This window comes from Strix uralensis, chromosome Z, assembly GCF_047716275.1.
Source record: "Strix uralensis isolate ZFMK-TIS-50842 chromosome Z, bStrUra1, whole genome shotgun sequence".
Classification (NCBI taxonomy): domain Eukaryota; kingdom Metazoa; phylum Chordata; class Aves; order Strigiformes; family Strigidae; genus Strix; species Strix uralensis.
In genome coordinates, this window is record NC_134012.1 from 29,726,345 (window position 1) to 29,743,731 (window position 17,387).

The 17,387-nt window shown below is 40.0% G+C and overlaps 1 protein-coding gene across 1 annotated transcript in view; it reads right to left on the reverse strand.

Annotated features, from left to right (window-relative positions):
* The window catches only part of LOC141938234 (histone-arginine methyltransferase CARM1-like), a 75,581-nt gene that overhangs the window by 24,228 nt on the left and 33,966 nt on the right, over positions 1 to 17,387 (reverse strand). The window contains exons 3-4 of the mRNA XM_074856904.1: positions 5,851 to 5,957; positions 5,549 to 5,653 (exon numbers count right to left, since the gene is read on the reverse strand). Of these exons, the coding sequence (XP_074713005.1) occupies positions 5,549 to 5,653; positions 5,851 to 5,957 (212 nt within the window). The remainder of the gene's footprint in view (positions 1 to 5,548; positions 5,654 to 5,850; positions 5,958 to 17,387) is intronic.

Sequence of the window (17,387 nt, forward strand, 5' to 3'; positions counted from 1 at the left end):
TGGGAGGTGGATTAAAATTTTCGCTTTGCTGTACTATGTAACACTGGTTTATGGCACGATAAAGTTATCGGTTCTGAGACTAGTCTGGTACCTGTACTAAGCACTGTCGTCATCGTTGTACCTGGGGAGCCATCTAGCGGAAAGGATTAACAATTACACCCTTAACATTTTCTCCTCCGAGAGCGAATCCACGGGGGAAACACCTTCCTTCACCTCCCCCTTCTCTTCCAGGCTACTTAAAATAGCGTTTGAGAATTTCGAGAATTTTGAATATCCTTGGAATGTTGACACTGACATGATCGTCTTATTGCTGGGAGCCAGCGTGTCCCTGCATGTGGTTCGGGTTTTGTTCAGGGTTAAGCAAGTAGAGTATCACCCGGAGATCTACACCAAGGCTGGAGAGTTACCAGTGTAGCAGGGAGTGTAGGACACCATGGGCAACTCTAAGACAGCGGGCACCTCCAGAGTTTTGGAACTCCACCTCTGAACAAGTGCAGAATCCTGAAAAACTAGTAAAATATTTGGAAAAAGTATGCTGTCACCTTGGCAATTCCAGAGAGACACAAATCACTGCAATGTGCTAGGGCTCATGCATAACTGAGCCCTGTTCAACACTATTCAGTACCCTCCAGGGGAACAGAAGGTCTCTGGATCATAATAAAATGACAGGTGCTGCAGCCACTCCAACCCCTGCGACAGGCGCTGCAGCTGAACCAAAGGACCAGTCACCCCAATATGGAAGAGGAAATGGACACAAAAGTCATCATGTTTAGAGAAGGATGAAGACACTCCTCCTAAGGAGGAAAAGGAGGAGGAGGAGGAGGGAGGAGAAGACAACCTCCACCCCATCTCTATCCCTGAGCAAGATGCCAGACATATGAAAAGATTTCAGCTGTCATTCAGGTAAGCACATTGTCACTTGGCTGCTCAGATACTAGGATAATGGGGCCAGTAGCTTGCATTTAGAGGGTAAAGAAGCCAGGCAACAGGGGTCCTTTGATAGGGAAGGGGGCATTGATAAAGCAACTGGAAAAGCGGAAAACACCTACAGCCTCTGGAGGCAGCTCTTGTCAAGTGTGAAGGAAAGGTATCCCTACAACGAAGAGATTGCATGTAATCTAGTCAAGAGGGACAATATAGAGAGAGGTATCCAGTACCTGAGGGAACTAACTGTGCAGGAGGTGACACGCAGTTACCTGAATACCTGAATACCCAGATAATGTCCAGTGTGGATGGGACATGTGGCAGAACATTGTACAGGGCATGCCGTCATCATATGCCAACTCACTGGCAGTACTAGATTTAGGAGGAGACAATGAGGCACCAACCGTGAAAGAAGTGGCTACCCAACTCCACAGTGTGAAGAGAATCTCTCTTCCTTCCTATGGGCCTGCATCTCAGCTGTGGAGAAACTAACTGACATCCTGGAGAAACACATGGAGAAACTGTTCCCAGAGTTCCAGCGATTTGAGGGTAAATTTTGTCCCCCACCTGTACAGACTAATATCTCAGCTATTAGAAGCAAGCATTCTCCTACTCAGGAGAACCGGTATACACCACAGGGGAAGCTGTGGTATTGCCTGCATGACCATGGAAAAGACATGAGAAAATGGGATGGAAAACCTACCTACCACTTAGAAGAACAGGTACGTGAGTTTTAAAGAAGGAACTAGGGGTTCCTTCAGGAGTAATACTGCTGCTCCAGTTTCCAGTAACCACTTGCCCAAACAGAGCAGAAGGGTTGACTTTGCTCCTGATCTTAGGATCATAACTTTTGATTCATATTCACAAAAAGTGTATAACCAAGATGAGACTGATACCCACACATACCACACTAACCCATTCATCAATAGCAGATACTATAATGAACATCAGAGGGACCCTGCCTCCAGCCAGGTGGAGGACAGGGACAACCAAGTTTACCATTGGACCCCCGGGAGTATAAGGCTCTAGTGGACACTGGTGCCCAGTGCATTTCATTTGCATTTCAGGAGTGACAGCGGGTTCTCAAGAGCTGACTGTGTTGGAGGCTGAGATGAGCCTAACTGGGAATGAGTGGTAAAAGCACCACATTGTGACTGGCCCAGAAGCTCCATGCAGTCTCCATGGTATAATCTCAGGAGGGGGTATTTCAAGGACCCAAAAGGGTACCAGTGGGCTTTCAGTACAGCCAACTTGGAGACAGAGGAAATCAAACAGCTGTCTGCACTGCCCAGTCTCCCACAGGACTCTTCTGTTATGGGGTTGCTGAGGGTTGAAGAACAATGCATGCCAATTGCTACCTCAACAGTGCAATGATAGCAATATTGCACCGAGACTCCATAATTCCTATCCATAAACTGATTCATCAACTAGAGACCAAAGGAATGATCAGCAAGACTCGCTCACCCTTTAACAGCTCCATATGGCCAGTGTGAAAGTCTAATGAAGAATGGAGATTGACAGTAGACTATTGTGGCCTGAATGAAATCACCCCACTGCTGAGTGCCTCTGTGCCACACATGCTAGAGCTTCAATATGAACTGGAGTCAGAGGCAATCAAGTGGTACGCCACGATTGTATTGCTAATGCATTATTCTCAATTGCTTTTGAACAAATTAAACAGGAAATAGTTCATGCAGTAGCCCTTGGGTCAGTCCGGGCAGGACAAGATGTTAAAAATGTGCTTTACACTGCAGCCAGGAAGAATGGCCCTACCTGGAGTCTCTGGCAGAGAGCACCAGGGGAGACTCAGGGTCAAACCCCGGGTTTTTGAGTTGGAGATACAGAGGATCAGAGGCCCGCTATACTCCAACCAAAAAGGAGATATTGGCAGCATATGAAGGGGTCTGAGCTGCTTCAGAGGTGATTGGGACTGAAGCACAGCTCCTCCTGTCACCCCGACTGCCAGTGCTGGGCTGGGTGTTCAAAGGGAGTGTCCCCTCTACACATCATGCAACTGACACCATGCAGAGTTAAGTGGGTCGCACCGATCACACAGCAAGCTCAAATAGGGAGCCCAAGTCACCCAAGAATACTGTAAGTGATCACAACTTGGCCAGAAAGCAAAGATTTTGGAATGCCACCCGAGGAAGAGTTGATGCATGCTGAAGAGGCCCCACCATATAATAAACTACTGGATAATGAGAAGCGATATGTCCTGTTTACCGACGGGTCCTGTCGCACTGTAGGGAAACATCAAAGGTGGGAGGCGGCTGTGTGGAGCCCCACATGACGGGTCACAGAAGCTGCTGAAGAATAAGGTGAATGGAATCAGTTTACAGAGGTGAAAGCCATCCAGCTGGCCTTGGATATTGCTGAGTGAGAAAGGTGGCCAGTGCTCTGTCTCTACACTGACTCATGGATGGTGGCAAATGCTCTGTGGGGGTGGTTACAGCAGTGGAAACAGAGCAACTGGCAGTGCAGAGTCAAACCCGTCTGGGCTGCTGAATTATGGCAAGATATTGCTGCTGAGGTAGAGAACATGGTTGTGAAAGTATCTCATGTAGATGCTCATGTACCCAAGAGCCAGGCCACTGAAGAACATCAGAACAATCAACAGGTGGATCAAATCGCTATGCTGAGATTAAGGTGGCTTGAGTGGATCTGGACTGGCAACATAAGGGTGAGTTAAAACCTCTGTGGTATGTCGGATAATGGCTAAAGTACAGATATGCTGAGGCCTGGCAGATTGATTATATTATGCTCCCACAAACTCAGCACAGCAAATGCACCATTCTCAGAATGGTGTAAGCAGCCACTGGATGGTTGGAAACATATGCTGTGCCCCATGCCACTGCACAGAACACTATCCTGGGCCTTGAAAAGCAAGTCTTGTGGCAGCATGGTAGCACAGGAAGACTTGGGTCAGATAATGGGACTCATTTCTGAAATAATCTCATAGACACCTGGGCCAAAGAACATGGCATTGACTGGGTGTATCCCATCTGCTATCACGCATCAGCCTCTAGGAAACTAAGCGATACAACAGCTTGTTAAAAACTACACTGAGAGCAATAAGTGGTGGAAATTTCAAACACTGGGATATGCATTTAGTAAAAGCCACCTGGTTAGTTTATATTAGAGGATCTGCCAACCAGGCTGGCCCTGCTCAGTCAAACCTTCTATGTACTGTAGATGGGGACAAAGTCCCTGTAGGGTGCATTAAAAATATGCTGGGGTTATTCCTGCCTCAAGTAAAGCTAAACCCTTGTGTGGGATTACTTTTGCCCAAGGACTTGGGTGCACTTGGTGGGTAATGCAGAAGGACAGGGAAGTCTGATGTCTACCTCAATGGGATTTGATTTGGGGGAAAAATAGCCCATGAACGTAACTGTATGACGTTAATTACTAAATAACCCTGTTATTGCATATCATCATTGCTATGGTTGATATGTATTATACTAATGGCATCACATTAATAAAAAATGAACTTTGATAGAGTCAGGACTGATTTCAGCAATCGGTGCCCAGCAACATCCTCGAGGTTGACATCTTCAGGCTGCAGACCTTGAGCATGGACCATGCCGAATACATCAGCTATGAGCTCCAAACGTAGCAGAGACTACATGCCATTTCCCAGCTGCATCCAAGGTCATCTGCTCCACCGACTGAGCCAACTCCACCACACCTTTTCTGCCTTAAAAGACTGTCATGACAGATGGAACCCAAAGTTATGGACTAAATAAACTCACTATAAATTTTGGAGGGATGGCCCACAGACTAAGACTAAGGGAATGATATCTGTGTGTATACATCAAAAACCAGGAAAAGGGATGGTGATTACTTGGAATATATTGGGCAATGTGGAACCTGAGTGTAACACAAATGGTATGGAATAAGGGGTAGATACTGTCCTGGTTTCAGCTGGGACAGAGCTGAGTTTTCTTCCTAGTAGCTAGAACAATGCAGTGATTTAGATTCAGTATGAACTGTGGTATAAGAAAAATGTTGATAATACACTGATGTTTTCAGTTGTTGCTAAGAAACCAAGGACTTCCCAACTTCCCATGTCCTGCCAGTGTGCAGGTGTGCAAGACACTGGGAGGGAGCATGGCACCTGACCCAAATTGGTCAATGGAATATTAAATATCATGTAATGTCATGTTCAGTACATAGAGGAGGGTTGGCTGGGAAAGGGAGGCTCTCTCTTGCTTCTGGGATTGTGGTTTCAGGATCATGGCTTCTCTGGGACTGCTAGCCAGGAACAGGCCAGGTATCAGTCAGCAGGGTGGTGAGCAATCGCGTTGGGCATTACCCGTTTGTACTTTCTATTATTGTTATTGTTTTATTCAATTTCAATTATTAAACTGGTTTTATCTCAACCTATGACTCTCCCTACTTTTACTCCTCCAATTCTGTCCCCTAGCCCCCAGGTGGGTGAGGGTGAGCAAGCGGCTATGTGGTGTTTGGCTGCTGTCTGGGTTTACACCATGACAATTAGTATATTCATGCACAAAGTCCCAGGTAGGAAAAGGCTCCAGTCTGATCAGTGTTGCTCTACAGGACAAGTTGAAGTTTAAAGCCTAAGCAGCATACTGGAACATTTAAGACACTTAACAGAGCTTACCTTGTCTGTAAAATCTACGTGATTCTGTAGGATAGCTCTGTGATAAGTAGCTGTTCTCACAAAATCCTGCATCATATTCTGTTGCTGAGACAGACAGCCATAAAACTAAAAGGAAAAGAGAGGAAAAACAGAAAAAAGATAAAGCCCTTCTTCTATCAATCTTACCTCAGATTACTTGGTACTTAAATTACCAAGGTCCTGACCACCCTCAACCTAAGTTATCTTTCTAACTGACCTGGTGACTAAGGTCAAGAAAACAACAGTAACTCAGATTTCACAAACTGTCACCGAAGTGTCATTACCTGAAAATACTGAGCAGCAGATGCTTCATCTGTTCTCTCACTGAACACAGAGTTCTCCTTCTTTTGGCTACGGCATCTCTTCAATGCATTTGAAAATGTGTTACATTCTGGAAAAAACCAGAAAAGACACAAACATAGCAAAAACCAAAAGGATAGCAAATTAAGATAAACATCCAATGACAAGGTAAGAACACATTCCGTCACTCTTGAGAGGAATGCTTCATTTGGCTTCTGGTGTTCATAAATACACATTAAACAGTTTCAAATGTCATTAAACACACAAGGGGTGTTGCAAATATCTGGTCAACATTGAAAGGTTTTAAGAAGCACCTGGCTGCATGCAGCATTGTTGTCAAGGATTCACCATTCAGGTTTGCTAACTCCTGTAAATATCTGTGATCGTGAACTCTAACAAAGGAGTGGCTGAACGTAAGCCTCAACTACTATTTCAGGTTAACCTACGCTAACCCAGGCTCCACACAGAGCCATTGTGAGTTATTGTAAAATGCATGGATTTGAGTGAGGAGGTTTACAACCTAGAATAAACCAGTCAAATTTAATTGGCCTAAAAAGCCAGGCTGAGGACGATATCTCTTCTTTTAGAAGCAATGTAGCTAAAAAGCTTCAGAGTTATAGCCCTTTGGCTTCTGTGGACAAGATCACTTCTGACATTAGGTAACAGCAAAGATCACGTGGACCTAAAAAACAAATAACCAGTTCACACAAGGGCTTTTGTCTCCATCTTTGAGATCAAACCAACCCCTCAAACATAAAGTAATTCCCTGATGTCCAAAAGAAAGGCACATGCCAGTAAGTGGAGAAACTATCTAGAAAAAGCACTGTAAGGGAAAGTTGTAAGGGGAGAAACATGGATGACAACAATAAAATCAGGGATGGAAGTCTTGCATCTTCTGCTCATACAAAGACAAGAGATGATAGAGAAATCAGACCACACTACATTCATAATTTGCTAATCCAGAGAGACAGGAAATTCCTAAAACAGTTCATAGATTTTCAAATAAAAATAGCAATTGCCTGAAACATGTCACTGTGCACTTAGAAGTACATGCTAGGTGCTCTAATCATTTGGAGATAATTCGATAATTCAATACTTTGAACAGCCTTTGAAACAAAAGGTCTGAGGATAATATAAACAAATAATTAATAAACTTCTCAATACAGTAACCAAGGAGAATTCCCCTCATCATTTCAGGAAATTTTGAAATCCTCGAAACAGAGATTTGGTTGCACTGATCCTTTTCCACTGCAGAAAGCTGGCATATCCAAAAGGGAAGAGACATAAAAGAGCAAGTGACTTTCCCTTTAGCTTTCAAAATCAGGACAAGCTCAATGTCAGGCTGTTTGGGAACGACTCATGTTTATACAACCTAATAAAAGCGTGGTTGCTGTAAAGTTATCTTTAAGGGCCAAGAAAGCATTTTTGAGTAGGGTCTTCAGAGAGAGACCCTTACTAGAAAATTTTAAGTTCTAGGAAAAATGTATAATAAAGACAGCACAGAATTCAGCAAGAGCATCATAAATTGCTATTATTGTTATCCAAGCTTTTCAGTCTTTTTACAGTTAGAAATCACTAAAACTGGAAAACTGCATGGAAAAGCTCCATCTTTGGGGCAGCCATATATTGTTTCACCATAATAATTTCACACCAAAAATGTGACAGCCAGCCATACTTCCTCAGAGAAGTCCAAATCAATTAAGGGTCCTCGAACCTCTGGGCTACCCCACATAACAAAGTCCACTTGTACATGTCCAGTGTTCAAGCCATTTCTCTCAGCTGAAATTATGAACAGTCTAATGTATGCAATGAAATAATTTTGTTGAAAATCTGGAACTATAGTTCTAAGAATCATCAGCATTAGTTTGCTGTGAACAAACACATCAGTTTAACCTCACTCTAGTAGAAGGCTGTAAGGGTGGCAGAAATTGTAAAAAACAACTCACCAGCTTATTCAAATGCACTTCACCTGCTGAGGAAATCTGCTAGAGAGCTGATCTGTTGCCACTCTGCAGAATATTCCCATGTAATTTCCAGGTGGGAGAAAGTCCTATTTGTTACTTCTGGCCTGTCAGCTCCAGTGGGAAGATGTTACGTTCAACATCTGAATTTGGGGTGATATGAGGGTCTCAAAATTAAATTGTTCCAGAAGTAATTGGAAATTACCATGAAAATGTACAAATGCCATCAACATGCCCTTTTCACACTCACACAGGGATGACAGTCAGAATGAAACAGTAAGTGACTGGATCATGACAATGAAGAGTGGCCCAAATTACAGAGAATGCCTATTTTCTGCTGGAAGATGCAGAAATCAGCTTAAAACAGATTAGTCTATCTGTTCTTTCTCTGCATGAAGAGACAACACCAGAAAAAAGTCTGACACTGGACAGTGAGGATTTTTTTCCAGGCAATCACCCACTGTCTTAAGCTTCTCCCATTTGTTTTTCTTTTTTTTTTCTATGTGAAGGTAAGAGATGATGCTACAGATTCAGTGACATGCTTGAATCCTCTCTTTTCTAGTCACCCTTCACACAATATTTTCACACCTCTGCAGAGGCTTTTTGGTAGCTCAGAACAATATCTTTGGTATCTTTGACATCCAGGAATGAGAATGGACTTCAAAACCACAATACTGTAGGAAACACTGGAAAAGCTAGCCTAGAGAGGTTATGCCATAGAAGTTTCTATCCTTGGAAGTTTTCAAAAGCTCTGAGCAACCTGGGACTGAATCTGCTTTGCAAAGGAGGTTTAACCAAATGACCATGAGTTCTCTTCCAACTGAATTATTCTTTGATTCTGTGAAAAAAAAAAAAAAAAAGTATGATTTCCTTGTGATACAGTACTTCTTTATATATAAGAAAGACATTTGTTGCCAGAACTCTCCAGAGTGCTGGCAAATTACAAAACTAGTACTCACTGAGTTGAAGGGTACATCAAAATAGAAAGAAAGAACAAGAAGTTCATGGAGTTTCTCCACAATCTTTCATAATGGACCTCAGATGTTCTTAAAGTTTTCCTAAGAGTACCTGCAAGATCACAAGAGGCTATGGCACACTATAGAGGAGAAAATTGTCTCATTTCATTCATCAACCTCAAGAAAAAACACAGAATTAATATCTTTTCTATTAGGTGGCAGTAAAGATTCAGCAATAAAAATAGGAACAGCATTAGATCTAATACATCTCAATGCTTTCACAAACTTGAAACCCCAACTCCACATTTTACACATTCATCAGTGGCTAATACTGTGAGAAAAAAACATCGGAGCATAAAAATAGAAATACATATTTAGTTGCTGCATTATAAATAAAATGTTCACCCAAAATCTTTTAGTTGCTTCTACTTACTATTTGAGGGAAATTATAGCTAATAGCTACAAACTAAAGATCAGGTTGTAAGGAAGGAAGAACTGTTGCACATGTGAATTTGGGATTTTGTTTTTCTTTTGAATGCAGTCAAAGGATTCTCAAGGGAAATCTCTTTGGGAACACAAATTGCCTAGGAATTATTCATAACAATTGCAACCTGTTTCAAATACTGTCTGAGAGTTCAGATACACATTCATTTATATGACAAGGCAAAATGCCAAATAATAAACCTTTAGCATGTAATATAGAAATCTGGAATTATTGTGAACACGCTGTACATGTACAGATGCAAGAAATTAATTCTAAATAAGACATGTTGAAGCTTTAAGAAATTCTCCCAGATAAAGACCCCCTATTATAGAGAAGAGAAAGAGGTTTTCCTTCTTTAGTATGAACAAGGAACAACATGTTTCTTTCTTTTGTGGACTGTCCCAGAAGAAAGGAATTTATCTCAAGTCTGTTTTCTATATCCAACAAGTCTATTTTCTATACCCAACAACAATTTGCTATAGCCTGTCTTCTCTCCATTTGCTTCTTCATGCAAATGCAGTTTTCTTCCTATATTTCCTGTAAAGGAACTTCTCTTCTTATTAGCCAATAACCCATGCTGCTTGTGATATGAAATATGGCTTTACCTGCATACTGGTGAAGGTCCTTTAAATTAAATTTAGTCCTGATCTTCCTAAGAATCTGGGAACTTAATCTGTCATATGCAGAAATATATCCATAACTGATCTTGGCTTTTATGAAAACTGGATTTTCTTCTTTATTTAAAGTAAGGGGACCAGAAAAGGATCTACACCAAAAACAGGTTGGCTCACTGACAGGCTAGAATACTGGTTGGTCACATATTTTGGAACTCTTTATTTTGCAACCAGGAGTCAGCCATACAGAACTGAAAGTCAGTAAAGCATTTTTCAAGACCAGCCAAAAAATATTTTTGTTCATATTCTTCATCAAGGTTCTAGCACTCTATATATCTTTTCCTTTGATGCTGTAAGGAATTGATTTTCTCATCTCAGGTAGGGTCTTCAGATCTTCTATTACCTTTTTAAAAGCAAACTCAAGTATCATGCTTTTTTACTGAAAGGTGTTACCTAGTAATCTGAATGTAGTGTTCCAAATGTCACCCCTTCAAGAGTCTTCTATCCAGTCCTGAGAGATTCCTTCTATTATCTCAAACAAATCATACAGATTTTTTGCCTGTCTGTTCATCTATAAAGAAAAAGGTCCTGCTTGTTTACAAAACTTTCTGGGTTATCAGGGGTTATACTTAAACAAAAGTTAATCTATCCTGTAAAATTCAAAATTAATGTGCTTGGGAGGGAGGAAGGGCACAAGTGCTTCTTGATGAAGTGCTTTTTTATGCTATGCACGCCATCTTTTTTCACCTTTAAAACTCTTTCTTTTGCTTTATTCTCTGAAAAAATTGCAAATTGGGAAGATAGCCGTGACTCTTCTTGAACGGTTTTGGCTGTCTTCAGAGAAATAACTTACAATTTTCACTGACTGAAAAACAAGTCCTTGTGTTCCTACCACCCCAACCACTTAAATCAATCTAAAGTTTTCCACTAGCAGGTTGAAAAAACCTTCAAAACTTTGCAAGTGTTATAGCCACATTCCAGGAGTGACAAAGTAATGAATCAAGGCATTAAAGTGTAGCTCTTACAGTGCATTTACTCTTTCCCATGCATTGTAAGACCTCCAATAACTACTCCAACAAGAATGACCTCATGTTCTTGAAGATAGAGGTAAACTGACATATTTATTGCCTTTTCATCTACACATTTTCAGTATCTCAAACCCCCACCCAACTCAAAACTCCCCCTAAACCCACAGATGTTTCTCTTTCGGGGACCCTCATCCGGATGTTGTTCTGAAAATAATGGAAAATATCGGAACAAAGACCACTATCACAGCTTGATCTAGTTTGTATTAGCTAATCCAGACACTCATTTATTTCAGCACAGTGGAACAGGCTGCAAAACTTGCCCAAGTGCTGGGTGCATCTGAAAAACCTGCAGTCACTGCAGTAAGTACAACACAGCACTTAAATCTGTGCATTTTACCTGCTGAAATAAATTTTTTAACAAACCTGTATTTTTAACTGGATTAAAAGTCCTCCTTAAACTCTCCGATGTGAATTGAAGCTTGTATCCTATGGTCCGTTAACACAGAAAAAAATTAAATCCAGCAAGTCAAACTGTCTCTATTTTAAAACTCTAAAAGAAACTTGGAAAATTATTTAAATTCATTAAACACGCTTCTGTAACTGCCTATGTGCAAGCTCTTACTTCACAACAGCTAAATCTCCTTCCAGTAAGGGGTACACTTTCTCACATTCATTGCATATCATGCAACAAAATGCAGGCAGGTATGAGGAAACAGGAAAAAAAGCCAGGTTCATATTCTAGTGTACCTCATAATAAATGCTTCTTTGGAGCACAACTCATCTTACAGAATGAATTATTCACTTTCATAAGAGAAGTGTCAGTTTCTCCTTTTTTCTTAGCCATTGAGAAGACAAGGAAAACTCCCACTCCTGTGGGCTGAAGTGTTTTCACAAGCATCTTGAGGAAATTAAAAAATTTCCCTGCAAATAATTTCAAAGAACATAAAAAAATGTCTGAGAGTTATATTTTATTTGAAAGCCAAGCTTTTTAGGATTTTTATTTATTTCTCCCTTTTCCCCCCCAATTAAAATCACAAAACAGAAATTAATTTGAAAACTTTTACCTTCACAGAAAGCTGTATCTTGCTGAAAAATTGAGGCATTTGGCTGTAAAGTTTTGACTAGCTATGCACCTCAGCTAACTAACATTTGCTGTTTGATATTTTATTATCAAACATTTGCTGTTTAATTTGACAGTTTGATAACTTGACAAAGATATTCTGCAGATATTACTCTACTGATAGCTGAAAAACTGAACTGTGTAGAAATGGAATAAAGGCCAGCTAAAACTGATTCCTGTGATCAGAGATAACAGGAACATCCTTTCAAAGAGCTGTGCTTCTGCTATGTCTCTTTTGTACTACTCCCTTCCCAAAAAGGAGAGCGGAAGCCCCAGGACCCTGTATCACTTCCCATAGGCACATTCATACTCCTTTCCTGGTAAACTGTCACTCAAATGGCTGCACTCTGCATAAGCAGAACTGCTGGACTGATTTCTCTTCACAAAATGCTTATCCTCACAGCAGAAGACACAGACACAAGCTATGAACATAGTGCACCTCACCCATCTGCTCAAAACAGATGGAGTCTCTCACTACTCCAAAGAGAAAGAGGGTGGAGAAGGAACAAAAAAAAAAAAACAAAAACAAAAAACCCAAAACCTGGTTGATTGTTGGGGGAAAAGGAGAAAAAAACCCCAAACATATGCAGAATAAAGGAAAGAAAACTCAATGGGGAATAAACCTGCACAAACTCCATGCAGCAGCAGTCCAAAATAATGCTACTTGCAATAAATCATTAAATAAATATATTTTACCAACAGCTGTTAGATCTTCTGATCTAAGGAGATTAGCGTAATCGCCATGGAAAAGCACTAATCCCACCTTATTTTGCACTATCTGCTGCAGGCTACTATTAAAATGCAGTACCTACATTAAGGAGGTAAATTTGGCCTCTAACTGATGAGAGGTGTACAGTCTTAACTTTGACCATGTTTGAAAAAATGAATGGAAGTAAGTCTGCAATTTACCACAAGACAATATCAAATAATCAGACAGGTCAGGCTGTTTCCTGTTAACAAGTGGGACACAGTCTTCCACTTGGAACAACAGAATTGCAGAATACCCTAAAAACAAAATGCCTGCTTTGCAGAAAAGTGAAACATGCACTAAAAATATAGTATGCTTATCAAGAGCAGATTACTATTCAAGTATGATTTCCAAAGGAGGAAGAAATCTTTTTGCTTCCATTTAGATGTAAGTATTAGACTTCAGAAATTCACAGTGACACTTACTACAAGTACACTAGTAAAACTCCAACAGCATTCGCCACACAGACTCAAAAGAAAAAGTTCCCAGAAATCCTTGAGTTTACATCAGTTTGACAGTATTTATCCAAAATATTTCTCTTTCTATAACTTCCAACCAATTATACAGCTTTTCGTTACCACAAACACAGCAGATTGGACTAATGGGATTCTGTTCATTTTAACAACTCACTTGTTAATATTTCAATCAGCACTAGATCATTTTGTTGTGACCTTTACTGAATATTAAATCACAATTTGCAGACTAGGTCACTTACCACAATGTTATTTTGTACGTGGATTTCTGCAGCCTTCTTTCAAACCTTTTTTATGAGTCTGGATTTGTGCAACGGGAATGACTTTGTGCCAAACACACTAGGTAAGCGAATCATTTCAAGTGTCAGCACAGGAGAACTAGTTGCTTAGAAATTCAGTCAGTAAGCACTTCAGCAGCACGCACGGGACTCAGTCAGTTGCGCATTTTTACAGGAAACATAACTGATGGCCTTGTGTCATCCCACATCAGGAACTGGATGCCACATGTTCCAAATCTCACTATTAAATTTCTTAAGTCATACTTCTCCCAAATCAAATCCCTTTCTATTTTTAGCAGTATGATATGCTTTCTTTGGTAAGCAGAAAGCAAAATACTGAACCACTTTGAAACTAAACATCCTAACTAAAATTGATTTTCTTCTAATAGAACATTCCACCCATTAGTAAGTGATTCACATTGATATAAAACAAAAATGAAGCCAAACTGATAAAAGTCGGTTATCATCAAGAAGAATATTAAAGGAGTACCTTTAATTTCAAGCTGCAACCACACTCCAAAGCAACATAAACTAGCAGATGTGAAAACTTCCTCCACTGTGTCAACCTCCCACTGAAAATGTTACCAAAATAATCCAGATTTGTAGAATGGCATTACAAAGTATCTAAATATACATGTTTCACTTTCTTTAGAACAGTCATTCTAGCTGTATTAGTTAACAGAGAGAGAAATGGGTTTTCAAGTTGTAGTCAAATTTACATAAAGGTTGTATAAAATTATTGTGATTTTGCAAAACTTTTGAAGTTAAACTATACTTTGGGAACTATTAAACTAAGAAGCATTAGATCCTTTCTTTTTTTCTTCCTTAAAAGAATGGATGATTTTTATGTAAACAAGCTTCTTCAGAATACAAATTACATTTTAATGAAGGAAGATTTGGCTCAGTACAGTATAATTGGATGAAATGGAAATATTGAGAGAGATATGGTTGATGCAAGGGGTTCACTGTGTCTTCTAGTTTTAAATAGCAAGAATGCTGAAAGTCTCGGTACATAAAAAGTCCAGCAGTGCTTAGCGAGAGCCTCTTCTGAACTGGTGGCCACAGACACGCTTCACATGAAAGCTCTACCTGGTAGCACTTGAACTAGTTGCTATTAATTTTCAAAATACTGTCAACGTTTTCTAAGACATACTTTGCCTCCCTGGAATGAAGTACTGTCTAATTATCCACCTACCCACAACCTCTTCCACTCTTACCAGAACACAAGACATTAGAACTAAATGGTTTTTTAAACTCTCTAAATGATTGAACAAATTCCACAAGCACATTGCCATCTTCAACACAGAATTGGTACTGCAATATTGTAACTTACAGGCAGGCAGATCTAGCAGTACTCAGATCTAGCAAACAGGAGTAAAAAAATCTAGACATTTAAAATCCTCATACTGTAATTTTTTCTAAAACTGTGGGAAAATTATGCTAAATTACTTGTCTATAAAAGGGAAAAAAAACATCAGATCATATCTGCAAAGCTAAACACTAATATTAACTAGCAAGAAAACAGCCCAGAATAATTGCAATGAAAAAAGCGGAACGGTATGAGTTACTCAAAAACCAGGCAGAAGCAACAGACTTTCTTCCAATCCCTTTATTTTGTCCTCCCAGGAATCAGAATCAATCAATACTTTAAAATGCTAATGTTAAAATCATTCTCATAGAAATGTTCAAAGCCTGGAGAAACAAAAGGTATGGAAAATAGTGCCGTAAGTGATAGGTCTTGAACTTCCCTTTAGATCCTACCACCTTGAACACGCTCAGTGAGTCAGCTCAAAACACCACAAAACTTGTGAATGGCTGCTTCTAACGGGATCAGGAAAAGCAATGGCATAGATAAACACAGAGTGAGACGATGGCAAACCCAGAGGTTTGAACTGCAAGACTAATGGATACAGACACAGCAGAAGGCATGGTCGGTGGCAGCCTTCTCTGTTAAGATTCGCAAATAGACCAGCAGTCTAAACAATCACTTCATGGGTATTTGTTCTTGTACACCACAGTCCCCAGTTCCAAATACAACCTGGAAAATTATTATCAGACACTTAATTCCGTGCAAGCTGAACACGTCAAACTGATTGCTGCATACTCCCAAAGCCCACCCAGTGTTTGGGACAGTCACATAAATGAAATAACCAGGGAAATCACCTACAAAGCTTAGAACCACTTAGTGACAGCGGAGTAATTTAGAAACTGGAGTATGATACACAACCAAAGTTTCCGTCCCAGAGATGAGAAATTGGGCATTATGATTGTTCATGTAGTATGGCTTAAAAGTCAAAACCTTTCTGATTTTTTAAGTCATTCCAGTAGTAGAACCTCCCACCACTCTTCTGAGACCAGCAAACGCTGGACTTCCCAATCACTGTGAATTGCAGAGGTGCAACTACAGTCAATGCATTGAGTAAGTTCTCAACAAGTTCCACCTCATTGTTTATGCAATAAAACTCCACAAGTGTTTCAAGCTGCAAGATTAAATACACTGGTGAATTTAACTGCTTTATAAATTAACTCTAATAAAACAGCATTCAGGTAACCAAACACCTCCTTTTATGCTTTTCTGAAAAGCAGAATCACTACTTTAAACAAAAACTAGCAAGCAACCACAGAATCATTTGGCCCTTTTTCTTCATAGAATTTATTACTTGACACCAGTTCTTCAGTTTAAACTGAACAGTTTCTTTGCAACTTGTCGGTCTTGAGGCATACCGATTAGTTGTCCCCACTTACAGTGCTTTGGATTGCATGATTAAGTGGTCTCATACACACTAAATGAAATCCTTCTGGATGAAATTAAACCAAAATATGCACTCCGGGAACAAGCTTCAATGGTCCTTTAGTCTGTCACCAGAGTAGATCTAGTTCAAAGTAAACACACCCTCCATTCTTGCCTCCTTCCCAAATGAGTATAGTTTGCATACCAAGGCCCTAGCACCAATTATTCTGTTCTACAAACTTGTTCTTTCTGGACTGTATGACTTGCTCATAGAATCATAGCTCATTAGATCCATATGCCATTACATGAAATAATAATTTTTGGGAAAAAATATCACAATAAGACATACTATGTTCCTCTGCTTGAATTATACAGCAGTAACAGTACGTATGTTTACACATATAAAATTCAATGTATGCCTTTAATATATTTCACATATATATATATATATACACACAGACACACACACTCATATGTCTCTAGCTCAGTCTTCTATTTGGAGATCTACTACAAGTACTATATACTATAAATCACTGAAAACTGTAAATAACACCTTCTTTTTCCACCTGTATTGTGCTCCTATGTAAGTGGCACAGCTATTAGAGCTGGCAGACAACTTTCAAGGTGAGTTGTCCTAGTAAAACACCATCTACAGACACTAACTATTGGCATGTCCAATGCCTGGATGCACTGTGAAAGTGGCTGGAGACCAGGGTTATGAGGTTTGCAAGAGAAGAAAGGAACCTGCATTCTACCACAACCCCAAAAGAACAATTCATCCTATGCTCACAAACTAATTCTGTGCTAAATTAAGCAGGCTGTTTCCACCAAGGAGTAGAGGACTACATACCAAGTCTGCCACAGATGAGTTACAGACTGGTTGGTTGGTCTGTTACAGATAAATGATCTTTGTTTTTGAAAGAAAAGCCTGTAGGCTACTAACTTTCATTTTGATTGCCTGTTTGATCCTACTCAGATGTTTAACATATGTTCAGCAGGAAATAAAAAATACAGTCTGTGATTTATGACTGTCTAAATGCTGGAACCAGAACAGCAATTCTCTGTGTGGGCACAAGCAGGGCATGAATTTCCCTCTCCCCCCATTCCTCATCTTCCTCTACCTTCCTA